Source organism: Bremia lactucae, linkage group LG6 (genome assembly GCF_004359215.1).
Source record: "Bremia lactucae strain SF5 linkage group LG6, whole genome shotgun sequence".
NCBI classification, from domain to species: Eukaryota; Oomycota; class Peronosporomycetes; order Peronosporales; family Peronosporaceae; genus Bremia; species Bremia lactucae.
Window position 1 is genome coordinate 4963320 of NC_090615.1, and position 17932 is coordinate 4981251.

General features: G+C 45.4%; 3 protein-coding genes across 3 annotated transcripts; 1 reads left to right on the forward strand and 2 right to left on the reverse strand.

Annotated features, from left to right (window-relative positions):
* Positions 1-889: 889 nt before the first annotated feature.
* On the reverse strand, positions 890-14191 carry CCR75_000277 (uncharacterized protein; the record flags this gene model as incomplete). The annotated part of the gene is made up of 3 exons (XM_067958385.1): positions 890-4670; positions 4741-8027; positions 8093-14191. The coding sequence occupies 3 exons, from the start codon at positions 14189-14191 to the stop codon at positions 890-892; spliced, it is 13167 nt and encodes a 4388-aa protein (XP_067818422.1).
* A 119-nt stretch (positions 14192-14310) lies between these two features.
* On the forward strand, positions 14311-16883 carry CCR75_000278 (uncharacterized protein; the record flags this gene model as incomplete). The annotated part of the gene is made up of 9 exons (XM_067958386.1): positions 14311-14950; positions 15032-15135; positions 15199-15655; positions 15720-15776; positions 15841-16025; positions 16089-16167; positions 16229-16315; positions 16384-16445; positions 16512-16883. The coding sequence occupies 9 exons, from the start codon at positions 14311-14313 to the stop codon at positions 16617-16619; spliced, it is 1779 nt and encodes a 592-aa protein (XP_067818415.1). The 3' UTR covers positions 16620-16883.
* On the reverse strand, positions 16829-17695 carry CCR75_000279 (uncharacterized protein). The gene is made up of 2 exons (XM_067958387.1): positions 17189-17695; positions 16829-16982 (listed from the first exon to the last, which is right to left on the reverse strand). The coding sequence occupies exons 1-2, from the start codon at positions 17554-17556 to the stop codon at positions 16898-16900; spliced, it is 453 nt and encodes a 150-aa protein (XP_067818416.1). The 5' UTR covers positions 17557-17695; the 3' UTR covers positions 16829-16897.
* Between the last annotated feature and the right edge of the window lie 237 nt (positions 17696-17932).

Consider the following 17932-nt stretch of genomic DNA (forward strand, 5'->3'; position numbering starts at 1 on the left):
AATATTGAGGCTCATCCTCACGTACACACGCAGAGATGCGGGTCGTGGGAAGGATTTCAAGTGCTACCAAGTGTAGGCGGGCACGTCGTAATGCGGTCACGCTCTACTTAGACACACACCCTACCATAGCGAGGAAGTGGTTTAACCTGCTTCTCTTGCGTGCAGTGAGGTAGTTGTGGTGGGCGCGTAAGCGACCTCACCCAACACACTAAGTACTCTGGTTCAGTGTCGTCACGGGAGCGGCAATCCGGCTCCTCGTGCGCACTTACCAAGTAGGAAGTAGTTTTCAGACTGATTATATTTAGTCGTATTAAATATAAATACCTATTTTTACCAATTAAAATGTCATCTCTATAGATAACACAATAGGTATTGCGAGCGTATCTTTCTAGACACATACACAAGGGTTGGTCACAAATGTGAACCACACCCGAGTGCTGGGTCTAATTACTATTATTTAGTAATTGACCATCCGCTTAAGTACACCAAGTGTACATAACAGGGTTGGTCACAAATGTGAACTTTAGCTCGTTACAGCTGAAGGTGATGGATAGCAAGGCAGGAATGCACGGAATCAGCAAAAAGTTCAGATTTGCATTTCTTTCGTGTCGTATACTGTGTAACAATAGGGCAACTTTAGCTCGTTACAGCTGAAGGTGATGGATAGCAAGGCAGGAATGCACGGAATCAGCAAAAAGTTCAGATTTGCATTTCTTTCGTGTCTTGTGACAACAAAGGATGTATCCACTGCTCGCGGTAAATAACGGGATTTTCCGTCGGCTACTTAATGCGATTTTCTATATAAACCATCCGGGAATAGAATGGCCGTCTCGCGATCGGTACTAGCTTAGCGCGATGTGACAGAACTTTCTAGCGTAATAAAAATCTGTCAAGCACTGATCTCGTTGTCGTGATGGTCCGGTTTGTGAACAGACATCGTCTGCGCGGGCAAGCGAAAAACTGGATACCTTAACGGTATGCATGAGTGCTGGGGCCATCTTGTACTCATCTCCATCGAATTCGACCTTGCAAGTGAAGACAGAGGGTTAATTTGGTGTGACGTGCTCTTCTCCGTCGTAACAATGTTCATTTTTGTGAGGAAAGAACGATCCTGCTGCTGCAACATAGCACGAACAAACAGTACCTTTGTAACTGGCAGTACCACCACGTGCTTTTGCAAGATCATTCCACGCGGTTTACTAGGAGTCCGTCGACAATTCATAGCCACGGTATGCGATCCAGTGGTGGCACTTGAATTCTTCCTCGCACCGCTTGCTGTAAGAAAATCATCTTCGATATAGTAAATATTTACAACCTGGTCGGTTAAAGTTCTTGTACAATCCACCAAGACAATTTCTTCGGCTAGTAGCTCCCACAAAACGTCATACTTGGTCGTTTGAGCCATGGGAGTGCCTCTCACACTCAGAAGCAAAATGCGCTTACGAGTGACCAAAAAGCACTGATGGGTGGCCTTCAGGTCGACATGACCCAAATATCCATCTGATCGATAGCAGCCGCCACAAACTTTGCCCACTATCTCCTCGCCCAAAGACTCTACGTATGAGTAGATCTTGAGTCGTTTTGTTCGCAGATCGATATAACGTGGCGGCCGGACACGTACGAGGAGAGCCTTCGTGTAAGGATCAATGGCATCGCGAAGTGTAGCCGCAGTTGTCGCTGTTGCTAAGGACAAACCAAGCAGCGGCTTAAGCATGACTCCCAATGCACCAGCTATAAGGCCAGGCAACACACCACGAGCTCCATTAACTTCGAACGAGTGAATTGGGGCCACCACAACACCTGAAATCCCTTGCACAATCCCTTGGAAGATATGCCGCGTGGCCGGATAACCCGTGTAGTCGTCCAGCTTTAGACAAGCCTCGGAAAGACCGAGCGAAAACGCCGTCAAAATGCGTGTATTGAAGTCCAGAAAGGTGTAAACTGATCCACGCAGAAGAGAAAGTGAGCCCCGACCAACCCCGTAAGCAAATGCCTTTGGGCTTCGCTGCGAAAGTCCATGCGCTGGCTCCGAGATCAAATCTTGGAATCCATTACGCATATTTTTCCATGCGATCATAGGATTGCCCAGTACATCAACGCTTCCAAGGATGACATAGGCCTGGCGAAGCGCCTCACTTTGATAATGAGATACAAGCCGCATTGCCAACGCATCAGGCTGAACAAATGTGTTGTGAATGTGCAGAGGTTTTAAATGAAACGGTGCATTGGCAATTTTAGTCAGACTGGTTCCAATAGCATTTAAAATCAGACGAAGCGGGCCAACGGTGATCACTGAAGATTCCTGCGACGACGACGAATCGTTCAATGCTGCTGCATAGGATGGAAGAGGAGACAAATGGCTCTCTGTAATGGCGTTTACACCGTCGCCAAACGAGAAACTGACCGTAGCGCGGATTGGATCGATTTGGAATTCTTCGAAATAAAGCTTCATCTGCTCGTCCTTCGCAGAAATTGCTTCAAAATTGCCGACTATGGCTGGGCTGTAGCGCTGGATGTCATTATCCACAAGGGCGTGCTGATTCTGAATCTGCCGCTGGTAGCTATTTCCAAGAAATGTTGCTTTCGTTGGTGTTGTCATTGCAGTAGTCTGCTCCGAAAAAAATATGCCTTCTTTTTGGGCTGCATCAAGCACCTTCACTGGAATTTCTAGACTCTCATTTAAGGCCTTAAGCAAAATCTGGCTGTGTGCAGCTCTAGTGACTTTGACGTTGTTACTGTCACCATAATCAGTCAATTTCTTTTTAGTCGTCGCAACGTTTATGCTTGTGCTGCGGTAGATTTTGGAATGCATCAAAAGTGGAAGTATCTGATACAACAAAGCACCGTCCACGCGAATATGCACAGGCAAAACACTGACACTGAAATGCCGTATAAAATTGATGCCAGCATACTCGTCGTGCTTCACGAGGCCCATCTGCAGCACAGGAATTACCACAGCATGCCCATTGACAATCTGGGAGCTTCCAGTTGATTTTGAAAAGCGAAGGAGCACCGGATATAAAGTCCTCTGCAACTGGTTGTCGACTTGGATGTCGTTCACCTCAAGGCAGCACGCAACAATTTGTGGCCGAGTTTCACGTTCGAGCTGCGATGATGACGCAGCACTTCCGGCAATTGATGCTTCGTTATTATGCACATCACTTTTTGAAAAGAAAACCTCTAATGCAATACCAGATGCTGATATGTAAATCAATTCCTTAGGCGTACTGTCAACAATCGAAATACCGATGCCTTTCAAATGCAATGCTGCTTGCACTGTAGGATTAACCACAAATTTTCCAAGAAACTGCAAAGCATTGCCATCGCTTTTCGGGACTTCCTTACTAGAAATTTGGGTGTTGGTTTGCACATACCTCTGTCCACGTAACCTCGTATCAGTAAAACGTAGCACGCGGGTTGGACCATCCGTGGCAATCTCGATGCCCAGAGTGCCGCCGAGTGCATCAGGATGACGCTGAATTTTGTCTAAATTAAAGCTGCCAATGCGCAAAGGTCGGCTATTATCGCCAGCAGCCGACGGAAGTATGTCCACGACTAGCAATTGTTCTTCAGTGGGTTCATCCCACGCATAATCTAAGCTGTGGTGTGGCAAAAGAACCTCACTACGGCGAACGCGATGTTGATGCGTGCGCAGCGTTTCTAAAGAATAATTTTCAACTCGATACGGTGGCATAGCCATACGTTCTTCTCGAAAGTAAACACACACGCTCGGTGAATCCAACTTGAGGATAACGCGAACGAGTCTGCTTTCCCGCGTGGTCTCATGACGCAAACGGACCACATACTCACCAGAATCAACTAAAGGTACCGCACCACTCCAAGACCAACCAATTTCTGTAAAGCGACAACGCATCTTGCGTGTCTTTGAAAATTGAAGTGTCCAATGAAAATCAGCAAATCCTCCGGCTTCCAAATGGACAACAGAATTTACTGACGACATTGCTCGAGGATCCGGCATTGCGCTATTAGCATGTAGAATATCATTCTTTATCGGTGCCATTACTTTGGACGATGAATGACACACTTCAACTGCATAGGTCATGGTGTTGACAAGTATAAATCGTGGTGTCAGCATAATAACCTTAGTCCGTGAGTATTGGCCACTCGCAGGAGTAATTGAGTACCCTATGCAATATTTTCGATTTGCTTCAAAGTCAACCGCTTCAATTTCACCAATAGTGCCCGCTTGGTCCAACAAAAATGAATTGGACCATTTCCGTTGCTCATTCTTCTTTCTTAGATCCAAAGCCGCGAGGTCTTTATCGTTGCTGACTCGCAAACGAATGCAACCACGATTTCTGTTGTAATTGGAGTGACATACTTGCAAAACTTCTAATTGCCCTAGGCTACGCGGATCAGTATTGTCCCTCTTTGGAAGAAGGTCAAGCAAACCCTTCAAAGGAGGTATACTTGGTAAAAGTTGCAGGTGGCGCCTCTTATGCTCACTCACACGCCGATCAAAACTGACAGTCGGAACAGGAGAGACGCATGGTTGCGCATAATTTAGATTTTCATCGGTTAGCTCATTGCCGTCGATTGAAATTGGGTACAGTAGATGAGGATTACGATGCCGCCGAGCTGACCTTGCACCGTGACCCTCTTGCAATAATAGCTCATCACGATCCAAACGTTTCTGTCCTGCAAGCAGACTAAAGACAAGAAAAGAGCACAGTATAGTTAAACCCAAGATTGCATACCATGAAGTATGCTCATACGCACGAGGTAGAGTGCTCGCGACCCATTCGCTCTTTCTCAAATTCGAATTCTAATTTAAGGCCCGTCAAATTTACAATCCAATATGGGACATGGAGGAAAATCTCTCGACACGGACCCTTACTAATTCGAATCTCTGCGGTGATATAAAGGTGTGCGTCGCTCACAAGGTCTTTCATCTTTATTTGGACTAACTCGCCTGTATCTTTACTCAGCTGTAGCATCTCGCTCCAATTATATCCTTTCATGCGTATGCTCAATTCAAGCGGCGTTTCCTCACCAGACAAATGCCAGATAAGCGAATCAGCAACGTTGATGGTCCCTCGTTCTCGCAAACGCTGCTCAGAAACCTCCCATCCAATTTTTCCTACGTTACTCAGCGATTCCGAGTTCGTTGCAGGAGACCAATCACACGGAGTTGCCATACAGAAGTCCAGTGATCCCGCAGTAAGATTATGTACAATCAGTGGCGGATGAAAAGAAAGAGTTCGGTAGTACGATGTACTACTAGCACTTGTGAGGCAACTATTTATCATGAACGGACGCACTGGTCGGTCACTATACAGTCGTTGAAATTTGATTGTGCACTGCGCTTGACCATAGTCGTCAGTATCCCTTAACTCTGTCCGAGCAGAAGCGCTACTCCGATCGAAGAGTGGAAGAGGCACTCGTTCTTTGGCATATGCCTTCGGTGGCATATTGCTAAAAGGATCGCCTTCAGTAACGCTTACATTGATCTCTGGAGGACGCACCATCACATAGCCTTCTCCAGAAGATGCAATATGCACTGGAATGGGAACAATCGAAGAAGCCTTAACAATCTTTTTCCACACGGAGATCATAGGCACTTGCGATTCATATTCCGCTTCTTTCTCATTAAGCGTCCGCGAGATCGAATTACTTCGATAAGAAAAGAATTCGACTTCTAAGTCGGATGACGTTTGATTTTCTAATACTAAAGTTGAGCGAACTATAAAATATTTGCATCCGCGCTCCACAAGCACGTCTATAATGCACTCACACTTTCTCGGATGATAACCTGTAATGTCCGCCTCAAAATCCTCCAAAGCATACAATCGCGAATCGACTTGATCAACTGGAATCGGAGCTCTACTCTGCCATTTTCTTAAGACAGTTGACAGATTGTGATCTGTAGATTCTTCTTCGACAGCGATATAAAGATGTCGGCTTCGAAAGCTCGCATCGCGTCGACGCATGTCATTTTTGTGTCGTGTGTCGCCATCGGCCAGCACTTTATTAAAGCTTAGAGCTTTCTCTTCACCAGGAGCGAGATATTGCTCGTTGCTAGACGCCCTCCGATATCGCAAATGCATTCCGGTGTTATTTCGAATCCAGTACGTAGAAAACTCAGCCATCTCGCGCGATCCATCACTAGCATTGGCAATCCATTGCCATGCTCGTTCTGCAGCAACCAAATTTGCAATTAGTGCGTCTGTCATATTAAATTGTAGAAAGACATCTGACGAAACGTTCAGTATCCAGGGAGAAACTTTAGCCTGCTTGTTCTCGTCCAAATGACGAAAGTGTGTGTGAGAAAGCGTAGCCATTACACTCCAAGGTTCTAAAAGCGGCTCCATTGTCACAAGACGCAAGTTTTGGTACATTGCTTCTGCTTTACAGCTTCCAGCAGCTTCTAGCATCAAATTTGATTTCGCCCTAACAGAAAAATTTATATCTGCCAACTCGAACTCAAAAACTGGCGATGCCTGATCAGCGATGTTGTTGATCAAACGAAATTGAGCACCTTTCATTAATGTCCGCAAATGTAAATCATAATGGACAGCTGCCACATTTTCTTGGCCATCTATTTGAGTAATTCTCAATCCGCTACCGCCAACGTTGTCCTCGTACTCAAGAAATTTGCCAGAAGTTTCCGAAATGTTTGGCAAGTCAGATTTAGCTGCTGCTTCTCGCCGAGCGAAAAAACTGCTGCGAGTATTCTCCTCCGCGCAAGCGAAACTGTTTAAGCTTGCAAAAATCGTTAAGAGTAGCGGTAAATCCCGGTAGGCGACATGCGAAATTATTTGGTCCAGACGCACAAAACTTTCACAGAAAATCCATTCTCGCCACTCTGACGGAACTTCTCGAAAAAATATCTCGGGCAACTTTACCTTCGTATCGTCATTTTTAGCGACAGAAATTGCATTTATCACAGACTCGGCTTTTGATTTTTCTTCGCCTCTCGCCATTCTCTCATCATGAACGTCCAGTTCTCTACTGTTTAAGCTACTGACGTCGCCTGTACCGCCAGCATTATCCGTCACCATTATTAAAGGTCGAAAGCATTCGCGCAGTTCAAAATGAATATCAAGTTCAAAATCCTCTACAAGTGTCTGCATAGAGCGGAATAAAATTTGTTGGTCTATATTGCTGGTATCTGATGAAGCAACCATTACTTTCACTTTGCTCAACTCAACCGACGCAGTGACTGAATCACTTCGATTCACAAAAGTGGACGATTTAGCTTCATCAAGCGTGCTATTATATTTAGCGACTAAGTCGGCTGAAAGCATGCATCCACACATGTCTGCTTTGCGATCAGTGGATACTATCCATATCTGCATGTTCAGCATTCGAGCATCTATAGTCCATTGGGGAAATACAAGCTGTTTTCTGCAGTCAGATTTGCGTTTTAGCGTTAAATATGTGTCCGAAGCCACAGGCTGTGCGTTTTCAAAGTTATCTGCAGTGTCACGTGACATTGCGCCATCGGTGACACGATCATCAATTGCAGTAGCCGCACCAATACGCTGCAGAGGAGACATTACTGCTGAGTGACCAACGACAAAATCACCAATTGATGAAATAGACGATTCATTTTTTCGGAGAGAATATATTGCAAAGCGCTCATCTGTGCGATCGCCTTCAGTGTCAGAATTAACGAGATTTGTTCGCTCGTCTCTAAGACATCTTGTAGCTAATTGCTCGACTTGCTGCAGCTTTAACTCTCTCTCATTTTTGAATACCGCTAAATACACATCAAGTAGGAAGTGTTCCAATCGAAGAAGAGTCCGAGGAAGTAAAATAAGGCGCACTGAAGTAATTGACAATTCTAGTGAGTTCATTGTCAACACAGATTCAGTTCCATTAGTGTCGCCTCGCTTGCTTTGAAAATGCCCTCTCAATTGCAATGCGGAGCTATCCTGTGCTGAATAAAAGAGCCCAGATTGAGCATTTTCTTCAGAAGTAGACAAGCTTTGTAATTCACTGCATGTATTAGAGCGCTCAAGAGCTTTACCAGGAACTAGCCCAACCAATTGAGTAATATGTTTCTACAATTGAACAACACTTTTAGTAATAGAAGAGCGTAACATTTATAAGCTTATTAAGCACGTACATTGGAATCAGCAATTCTGTCGCGGACGATAGCTTCTTGTAAAGAAAAGTTGCATTGAAGATTATGCTTGCTGTCATCTATCAGAGATTCAGACAAATTTAAGTTTATATTTGCCTCCAGAGCAATTAAAGCTAGCTCGCCGATGACACAATCGAATCCATTATCGGGTGAAAAATTGCTTTGATCATGATCGGTTTGTACATTAATCGCTCCGCTATGACTTTCACGTGAAGATTTTTCGTCAGAATTGTCGAGCACACTATTCATCATTGTTTCCAATTGTTGAATTGCCTTAGAATTAGAAGCTAGTGCAACTTTCACTTCTTCAAGGAAAAAATGAATCGTCACTCGATCCCATTTTGCCATTTTGTCCACTGTAGCTGGAAAGGGAGCATCAACTTCATCCTTTTCCTCATACGAGGAATCAATGAGACAATTAGAATCTATAACTAAAGGACCCTTGTACGTCTTAATCCGCTGTTGTACTTCTCTGCCAATTTCAACCACGGGGTTAATACATTTGTAAAGGACTTCATGAGCCAAACATACAGTTGTATCGCTAACATTGAAGCAAACAGGTTTTATCTTTAGATCCAACACAATCTCTGCCGAAGTTCGATTGTTTTTTTCATTGCGAAGATCAATGTTTACTGCTAGCGCAGGTATACGACACTGCATGTGAACGCCCGAGGGTTCAAGAAGTACAATAGAGTCCGTTAAAGACACAATTTGCAAATTTCCAATTGCTAGATCGACTTGATATGGAGCGCACGAAAGCGCTTTTAGAATAGCGTTCGGTTCTTCACGCCGCAGGATTAAATTTATCTTTCCAAAATCTAAAAGGATGCCTCGGGAGGGCTGGCATTGAAGCGATATTTTCTTTCTTTGTAGACAATTCGCAGGAAAAAGAATTGACGGGTGACACAGCGTGATGTCCACGTCGAAGCTGTCAAGAATTCGTACGAAAATTAAGATGTTTTCGTCTTGATTTGTCGGAGCATTTTTTGCATCGCTTGGAATATTATGATTGCCCCCGCCACCAATACAACGTGAATATGCAGGTGAGCTTGATGTTTCAGAATTAAGTTTCCTAGCTTTCATATTTGGCATCTCGACTGCATCAAAATACGGAGTTGAACTTTCCGGCAATTTTTCCGAAGAAGACCTCTGATAATCAGAGTGCAATGAAGCCGACATATCCTGGTGTAATTCTACAGAAGTTTCACTTGAATCAATACGCTTAACTAGACAGTGAGCTCGCAGTGGCCCATTTACAAAATAATCTGACATTTTTCTCAAGAATTCGGGCTGAGCTAGCAGACGAACAGGCTGCAATGACAAGCAAAGACTCGATTTCGCTTGCGTTTCCGACTTCACAGTTGATGTAGTCTTCGTGTCATTTTTTGCAAAAAAATGGCACTTGACGCTTAAAATGTATGCATTGTCCTTCGAAAACATTGCGGATGTGTCTAATCCAAAAATGTCGACGTAGTCGAAATGCTGATCGTCAAATTTGAGGCCGCTAGTTCCAATGACATTATCTGCAATCGTATTTTCTTTTGAAGATAGGCCAAACACCTTCACATCGCCCAGCGAGCCAGACACATTAATCTTGCCATTTGTGTCAGTGCCAACACAAATCTGGGAATTAAGAAGCGCAACAGAGGCCAAAGACTCTTCGCGATCGTAAAAGCAAATTGAAACAGAATGCAGTCGCACATCCAGCTTCAGCGCGACAGGATGCATTCTGGTCTTATTGCCCAGAGTAGATGAGTCCACTTCACCCGGGGCCTGCCCGAACATGCTTTTTCTTGCTCGCTCCAGGTCTGCACGAACAGACTCGGTAAGAATCACTGGTATCGAGTATTCGTGTTTTATACTAGGAGTGAGCTCTAGCGGGGGCGGAAGGCCATCATCAGTGTCGGCTATCAATACGCTGCTATCACCACAATCTCGCATTGAAGCAATCAACGAAAGCTCAGAAGACGATTTCTCAAGGAGCTCCAGTAGTGAGCAGACATATGACTGGTCAAAGACAAATTGTACAGTGCCAATATGAATTTTGACTTCACGCAGCACCTCATAACCACTCTCTTGGTCATTGATAGAGCAATATCCAAGCTCGAGCAACTTCGCAGGTGCTGCAAGCACTCTTGTTCCTGAACCATCACTACTTTTACGGTTACCACTATTAAAATAAGCAATTTGTTCTTGCTGCCTAGCTGGTACCTTACTTTGAAAGCGGTAGATGTAAGACTCCCCGCAACGAGCTGTTGGTGTTTTTCTTGAAAATGGAGCGGCAATTGTCGGACAAGAAAACATCAGATACTGCTTTGATCGGTCACCGGCATCGGATAAGTCTACAACTTCAAGAGATACCAAGCTTACGTTCATTTGAGTTGACAAGGTTTTTTGACCAATTCTTATTCGTAAGCCTTGCAGCTTTACGATAATTGTGCCTTCTTTAAAATGGTCTTCACTAAATTCACTTGCATCATAGCGATAGGAAGCTTGCGATGGCACTGTAGAAATTCGAGGCTTTTTAAGCTGCACCGCTATAACAGGAATAGTGAAGGAGCATACTACCAATTTTCGATCTAAGCGATTCAAATATCCATTGGAAGCGTACATTCGAGGTCTTTTCCGAATATTTGACTTACGTGATGAAATGCTATCAATGCCTGATTCGGCCGTTGTCGTGTCAATAAGATCAGATACAGTAAGGCGAGGCCCCTGTTGGTCTCCATCGTTGCTTAATTGCATATTGCCATGATCCTGGTTGCCATTCGTGATACTGAACCAAGAGTCATCACTCTCAGCACTCGAGTCCTCATCGAAATCCTCTGCTATATTTGAGCCCTCGACAACATTTGATGATGCCCCTTGTACAGTTTGTGGGGCGGTTTCACTACTATTTAAAAAAAATCGATTCAAAGCCGACATGCTAAAGGGATTTTCTTTTCTCAATCCATCGTCGGTCATATTCTGCACACAATCAACATCTGCAAATGCGACTTCTGCTGGATAATTATCGCCATTTTCAGATTTACGCGAATACTTCAGTGCATTGGCGTTCGCTAAGCTGAATCGATCAGCTAATGCCACCAATTGGCGATACTTTTCATGCGATAAATTAAATGTTAATGCGGGTAAATCTGCGTGAATGTAAAATCGAGTAAGAGTTGCGTCTAGAGATAATGTTGACATACGAATGATCACGTTGATGTTGAAGCGCTCAACCAGCTCGTACTCTTGTTCCTCATTATAAACATCTGCTATGTATGCTGGAAGTGAAGCAGAAAATTTACTCGATCCGTTAAATCCAGCACCATGCTTCTGTCTATAATTCTTATGAACATAAGGAATTAACATAACGTGAATGTTTGCCACCGACAAGCTAAATCTGTCGTAAAATCCCTCCTTCCAGCGAAAAGTGTCCTCTCCTTTCTCTGTTTCATCATACATTTGTTCGACAAATGACGCATTTGTATTTGGCTGTAGTTTAATCGAGCTAGCTTCAGCTGTTTCACTCGGAAAAGGACGACTTGTCCAATTCATACCCATTCGCTGTTTGTCTGACTGTCTGAGGCGATCAGTACAAAAAGTTATGCGTCCTAGATCCACCACGAGACGAGCACAGTAAAAGTCGGTGTCATTTTCCGGAATTACGATGACTGGCGCTTGAATACGGAGGTCTACAACAACTGCGATCCGGTTTTCCATCACATAATTTAATTTAGCTTCGGTACGAGACTTCAAATTTACAATGCTATTAAATGATGCGACTTCAAGTTCTTCCCACAGCCCCAAATTTGCAGGAGTGTCCAAAAAAATTCCCAAGCGGTCCCAACATCGTGCTGTTGGTGACCAAATAATTTCCAAGGGCTCCATATAAACAAACAAAGACGCGCCTGCGCTATAATTAGCCGGATTAATTTCAAAACTCATAAGGAAGACAGCGCCAGAAAGCTTGCTAACGTTAACGTCATCTCCGTCGCCAGAAGGATACATACTTGGCTTTCTACAAAGCAGACGGGAAAATGTTGCGCTTTCTGCGCATTCATCATACGCCTCAATTGATTGCAACGACATATCGATAGTTACTGTTTCGGCTTTTGCCACTGCAGCCACTTGAAGTTGCGAAAATGTTCCAAGCAGAAAATCGGTGGGTGCATATTTCTGTCCATAGTTTCGATTATCGCGAATAAGCATCCTATTTGTTTCTGGATCACTTGCCAGCGCGAGCGATCCTCGATGCAATGTCACTGTCACTCGATATAGCTGGCTGAGTTCCGTACTAGAGAAACTATCCGAAAACTCATCTTGTCCACCTAAATCATGATGTTTATGCACACGTTTTTTTGAACGCCGCGAAGGCTCTTCTAAAATCTTGTAAAGTTCTCGAAGTTCCACCTCAGGAATAATTTGATGGGCTCTTTGCCTTGATTCCTCGTCTGCAACAGACGTAGCTAATTTCGACGTCCAGCCAAATACCCACGCCCCCCAGGATCGGTACTGGACTTCGACGGGCCCATTCGACTCTGCAGCGTCCGTTTCCAAAGAATCGGTCTCAGAAAATTCTTGCGATTTGTGCATTGGAGGAGTTGGCAGACGACGTCGAACACGAGTAGCACTCGAAGCCTGGAACGTTCGAGCTTCAATGTCAGCCAAGTAGCGAAACAACAGTAAATCTTCGACACTCCAACGACGTTCTATAACTTCCAGCTCTCGGTCGATCTCTAGAGTTGAAAGTTCTGACAGGTTCGAGTAAGTGAACGAGGAAACGTCATTATTCGTCGCGCTTCCATGTTCACCAGTATCAACATCATTGTCGTCACTGTCATAAAATGTATAATCCACGTTTAAAAGCTCCAAAAGCTGGCGTGATTTGTGATGCCATAATTTAATGTAACGTTTTCGATCTTCACGCCTTTCCTTAATATAATCCCAAGTCCATTGTCGCCTTTTCGTTTTTATATCTCTCATTACTGAATCTATCGCATAATTCCACCATTCTAAAGGTTCACTTAATACCGCCACCTGCGGCCTGAACTTGCGATAACGCTGGTACTTGATGTAAGAATTCAGACTCTGTATCGCAGACGCCAGGTATAACAAATCGCAATACTGTGACTCTTCTAGACGAAGAGCTACCTCGGAAATGTTCACATCAATCTCAAATTTTGGCATATTTGCGTCAAGGACATCGCGATTTATGATCAGCCTCGTATTGGCATCGACGGGTTTCAAGATAAAATGAGGCTGCTGCTGAGTTGGGTAGAACTGCATATGATGATGGTACCGATCATCGAATCGCTTTGGAATCGCCCGGTTGAACGCAGTGCAGAATTCTTCTACCGTGCATTGTTCTAAGTCAGCCTGGTTTTCACGTTGCAATGTACAATCTGGATTGCAATACACGCTCATGTGATTGAGCTCGACGTTCTTAAAAATGCGAGGCTCGTTGCTCTTAGATGTATTTACAAACGATGGCTGCCAGTTGGAGTTAGTCGACTGTACATGAACCGATTCAATCGTAAGCCCCAAAGCAAATGAATGGTCTCCCGCGCTGTGGTCCTCCACGCGAATATGGATCCGGCGAATGTGTAGCTCCAAATTGTCAATAATCTTATTGATTAGTCTGGCTGCGTATCCATCATTGCTTTCCCTTGTACTTGCTTCGTTGGCCACTTGCTCTTGGTGCTTAGCTTGTAAGTATAGCTGCTCCAACAGCTTCTTCTTGACTGTAAACTCGTCTATCTGACGCATAGCAGCATCGATATCCTCCTCTGTGCGTAAAAGAAGGTAGACATCGTCTACAGTAGCCAGCAAGGATTCAGATTGAAGTCGATTCCATGGGATCTTTAGCTCGACGGAGCCCACAAGCCCACGCACAAGCTTAAAAGCGGGAAGCTCCGCCAATAGATCGGGCTTTAACTCTAACTCTTTCAGCACAACGTAGCCTGACCATACAGCCACATTAATTTTGTCACTGCTAAAGCACTTCGGCTCGATATAATTTCCTAGTGCACTCGTTAACAGCCTCGTTACCAGTGTCTCGAACATGACGAGCAGAAATGCGGAGTGATTGTGGTACATTTTGGGGTGCGGTGAAAGTGATAGTCCACTTCAAGTTGTAGAGGTTTTGAGGTTACACATAATAATATGGTACAAGTCGGCGAGCAACGGGGAGACAAAACGTCCTTTAGCCGAGGAGCATGGAGAGCGTAGACGCGGCGCTACGCTACCTACAGCGGCAATTTGCGAGCGTAGCTAGTGATGAAGCGCAATGGAATGAAGAGCGCCAGAAACTACAGGCCCAGGTCCGCGATCTTGAAGATCAGCGGAGCGAGCAGGAGCAGGCCTATAAGGATGTCATGCTGCGTGTTAAGATGCTTGAGTTTGCGCTACGGCAGGAGCGTGGTCGCTATCTAGCATCTCCTGCTGCAGTTTCTAGTACTGGGGGGTCTTCTATAAAGCCGAATCATGAAGGAGCTGAAATCTCGCGTGGCGTGACGGTTACTCGCCCTACCGAGCGCTCGAAGTCAGCACGCACTGTTGAGCAGCCATCGCCCGCGCCTTCACCCGGAGGGAGCCCAAAGGCCTCCAGTAGGTCAGATACCAGAAACAATAGTGCGTCTAGCACCCCAAAAAATTCACAGGTAAAGGGTATGGAGATTTCGCGACCCCGGATGATGGTCAGAACAGCGTCTGGGCGGGACGTTGAGCGCGAAACGAACAAGGCATCTTCGCGAGAAATTGAGCGAGAGATGAATAGGTCGGCATCTGGATTAGGCCGCGAGGTGGGGCGCAAAATGAACAGATCAGCGTCCGGTCGGGAGGTGGAACGTATCGAACGTACGTCCTGCGAATCTCAAATTGAAGCTTTGCGTTGATGTGATTTATTTGACACTTTACTTGCTGATGTAATTTTGCCAGGTACTGTAGAGACGTTGAATGCGTCAAAACCCATTGTGATTCCAATTGCACCAAAGGGATCGTACCGAGCGCACAAATTAAAGTTAAGGCTGTCCGGACACATGGTAGACTATCAGTGTTGCATGCACTGTCTCTTTGTGATAGGATTCTCACGCCATGTTTTTCAGGATGGTGTAAGAGCGGTTGCTTTTCATGCAACAGAAGCGCTTTTAGTGTCGGGCAGCGAAGACTGCACGGTGAAGGTGTGGAATTTGTCAAGCGTTGCCAACGGTCCACCAACGCAGCGTGCTATTGAGGTAGACTCGATTGTAACAATGCGAACGCACACGGATAGTGTACTTGCTTTAGCTGTGTTTGGCTCAGAAAACTGCGAGTGTCCACCTGGCCGGGTCGGCACCTTTGCTTCGGCGGGACGTGACGGAACACTTCAACTCTACCAGCTGCCTAGCCCAGAGGTCGACAAACCTGAGCCTTACACGTATCAGGAATATGGGGACATGAAAATATATTCGCGAAAAGATGCTCACTCTGATGCAATTTGGGACCTGCATGCGCACCCATTCTCAAATACGTTGTTCTCAGCAGGAGCAGATGGCTTCGTGCGGACTTGGGGAGTTACTTCAGGTGCTACAGCTAGTCAATGCATTATGCAATGGAATACTCACTAACACAAGCACATATTTCCTAGAGCTTACGCTGAAGGGTAACCTTCGGTGTACCAGCAAGACCAACACATGTGGAACCGGTAGATAAGAGTCCCGTGCGTCATTCAAATAAAGTAACGGGTATACTAATACGATGTCGAATAGGTCCAAGCCTTAGTGGTTTTTTGGTGCCGACGTCAGTTCACTCGCTGCTTGCGGATCCGAAGACATGCGTTGTCGGGTACACCAATGGGTCCATCGCTCAATTCGATTACGCTGCTGAGCGTGTCATTCAATTAGTTAGAGCCGTCGACGTCGACACGATGGGCCGGCGAGGCCAAATAAACAAGGTGCGTATTCTTGATAATCTTTGCTTGTTAGTAATCCATCCAATACTTTATCATTGTTGGTAGCTGAGTGTGCATCCAACCATGCCAGTCGCTATTGCTGCCCACCAAGACCGAAAAATACGGATGTACGACATGCGTACAGGTGCGTTGGGAGTTCAGTATTCATATGAACAAATTAATAAAAAGTGTGCATTGAGGCACAGGCGACTGTGTGGGCTCCCTTTCTGCTCATCAGGATTCAGTAACATCGCTCTCTATTGATTCAGCAGGGTTGTATCTTGCTTCCGGAGGTGCGATCCTTTGCTTTGCATTTGCTGCTACTGAACTGATAATTGCTCTAAATGCGCGGTCTAAATAGGACATGACGGCTCATTGCGTGTGTGGTCTGTCGGTGACAGACATTGTGTATTCGAGCAATCGGTGCGTGAGGGCAGCACTTCTCTTTTCCTTGCAATGTGTCTGAATTGACTAATTGTATCCTTACAGGCGCACCGGCCAAAGATGGGCGAAGCCGTGCACTCAGTGACTTATCATCCCTCGCGCAATTTTATCGCAACGGGCGGCGCGGACAGTACAATAAAAATTTTCCAGTGAGCACATCTTGTGGATTATTTTACCGCTCGACACAATTGCCGAGCGAGCCCTCCGGTGTGGCTGCAGCCATTCGTCTGCACGGCAGACTGGCGGAATAGAATTACATTTGTTGTTTGGTATAAAACTTGCCCGGATATATGGGCGCTTAATTTGCGTAACAACAACTTTATCTTTAAAGTAGCATTGAATGCGTGCAATCTAAAGAGAAATTTTTAACGGAAAGCAAAAGCCATGTATTTAATACTTTTCAGACGGCGGCAAACGAGCTGATTTAGCGCTTAAATCACGCCAATGCGGTTGGCCACGTCCAGAGCATCGTAGTCTGCCGTCAAGCGCACGTAAGCTTTCTTCTGACCGTCGGGTCTACACAGCAATCAAGAGATGAGCAATCGTTGCAAGACATAAATATAATATCGGCCGGAGAGCGGCATCCTCACTAATGGACAGCCGCCCCAGAGGCTATGCCGCCGCATTTCCCTATCAGGACTACGGCTAAGCAAGCAGCACTGAAGGGTTTCAATGGTCCCTCCGCCTTTAAAGTAAAAAAAGCTCGACGCGATGGGGTTTACCTGATAAGCGTATTAACCTTGGCGACTTTAATGTCGTAAAGTTGCTTGACTGCGTCCTTGATTTGACGCTTGTTAGCAAGTAAATCCACAAGAAAAACAAGCGTGTTGGTGTCTTCAATCTTCTTCATAGCGGACTCAGTTGTAAGTGGAGACTTGATGATGCGGTACTTGTCGAGCTTGTTACGCGACGGCACGGCCTTGCGAGCGTAACGTGGAGCGCGGGCCAACCGCAAAGTCTTAGGCTTGTAGAAGTGCACCTTAGTGCGAATCTTAAGCACTTTTCCGTGCGAGCCCTTCATAACTTTTTTCGACAGCTTGGCAGCCGACTTGCCAGCGGCCGTCTTCGGGTTGTTCGTAGCCTTCGCCATTTTGTTTGCCGCTGTTGAAAAATGGACTTGGTAGCAGCTTAAGTGAGGAATGTGAGCCAACGATTCGTCTAGAAGTTTTGTCCACTAAGAGAAAAGATAATCTGCAATAATTTTGGTGTTTTAGACGCAAATAAACGCTCTAGTTCAAAATTAATAGAGATTCAATTTTGACGAAGTTCTCTTATTGGAACCCCGCACCCCTCATTACACTATGGGGAATTTCGGCTACAGGGCCTCCTCCCACCCAACTATCACACACCTTCGGTGCGGGTTGGCAGGGCAGCCATCCATTGGATGGATGCTCGTCTTCTTTTTAGCCTATCTCCGGCGATGTGTCATCGTACCGCCCTCCGCGGGTATCGATCCACGTACCTCC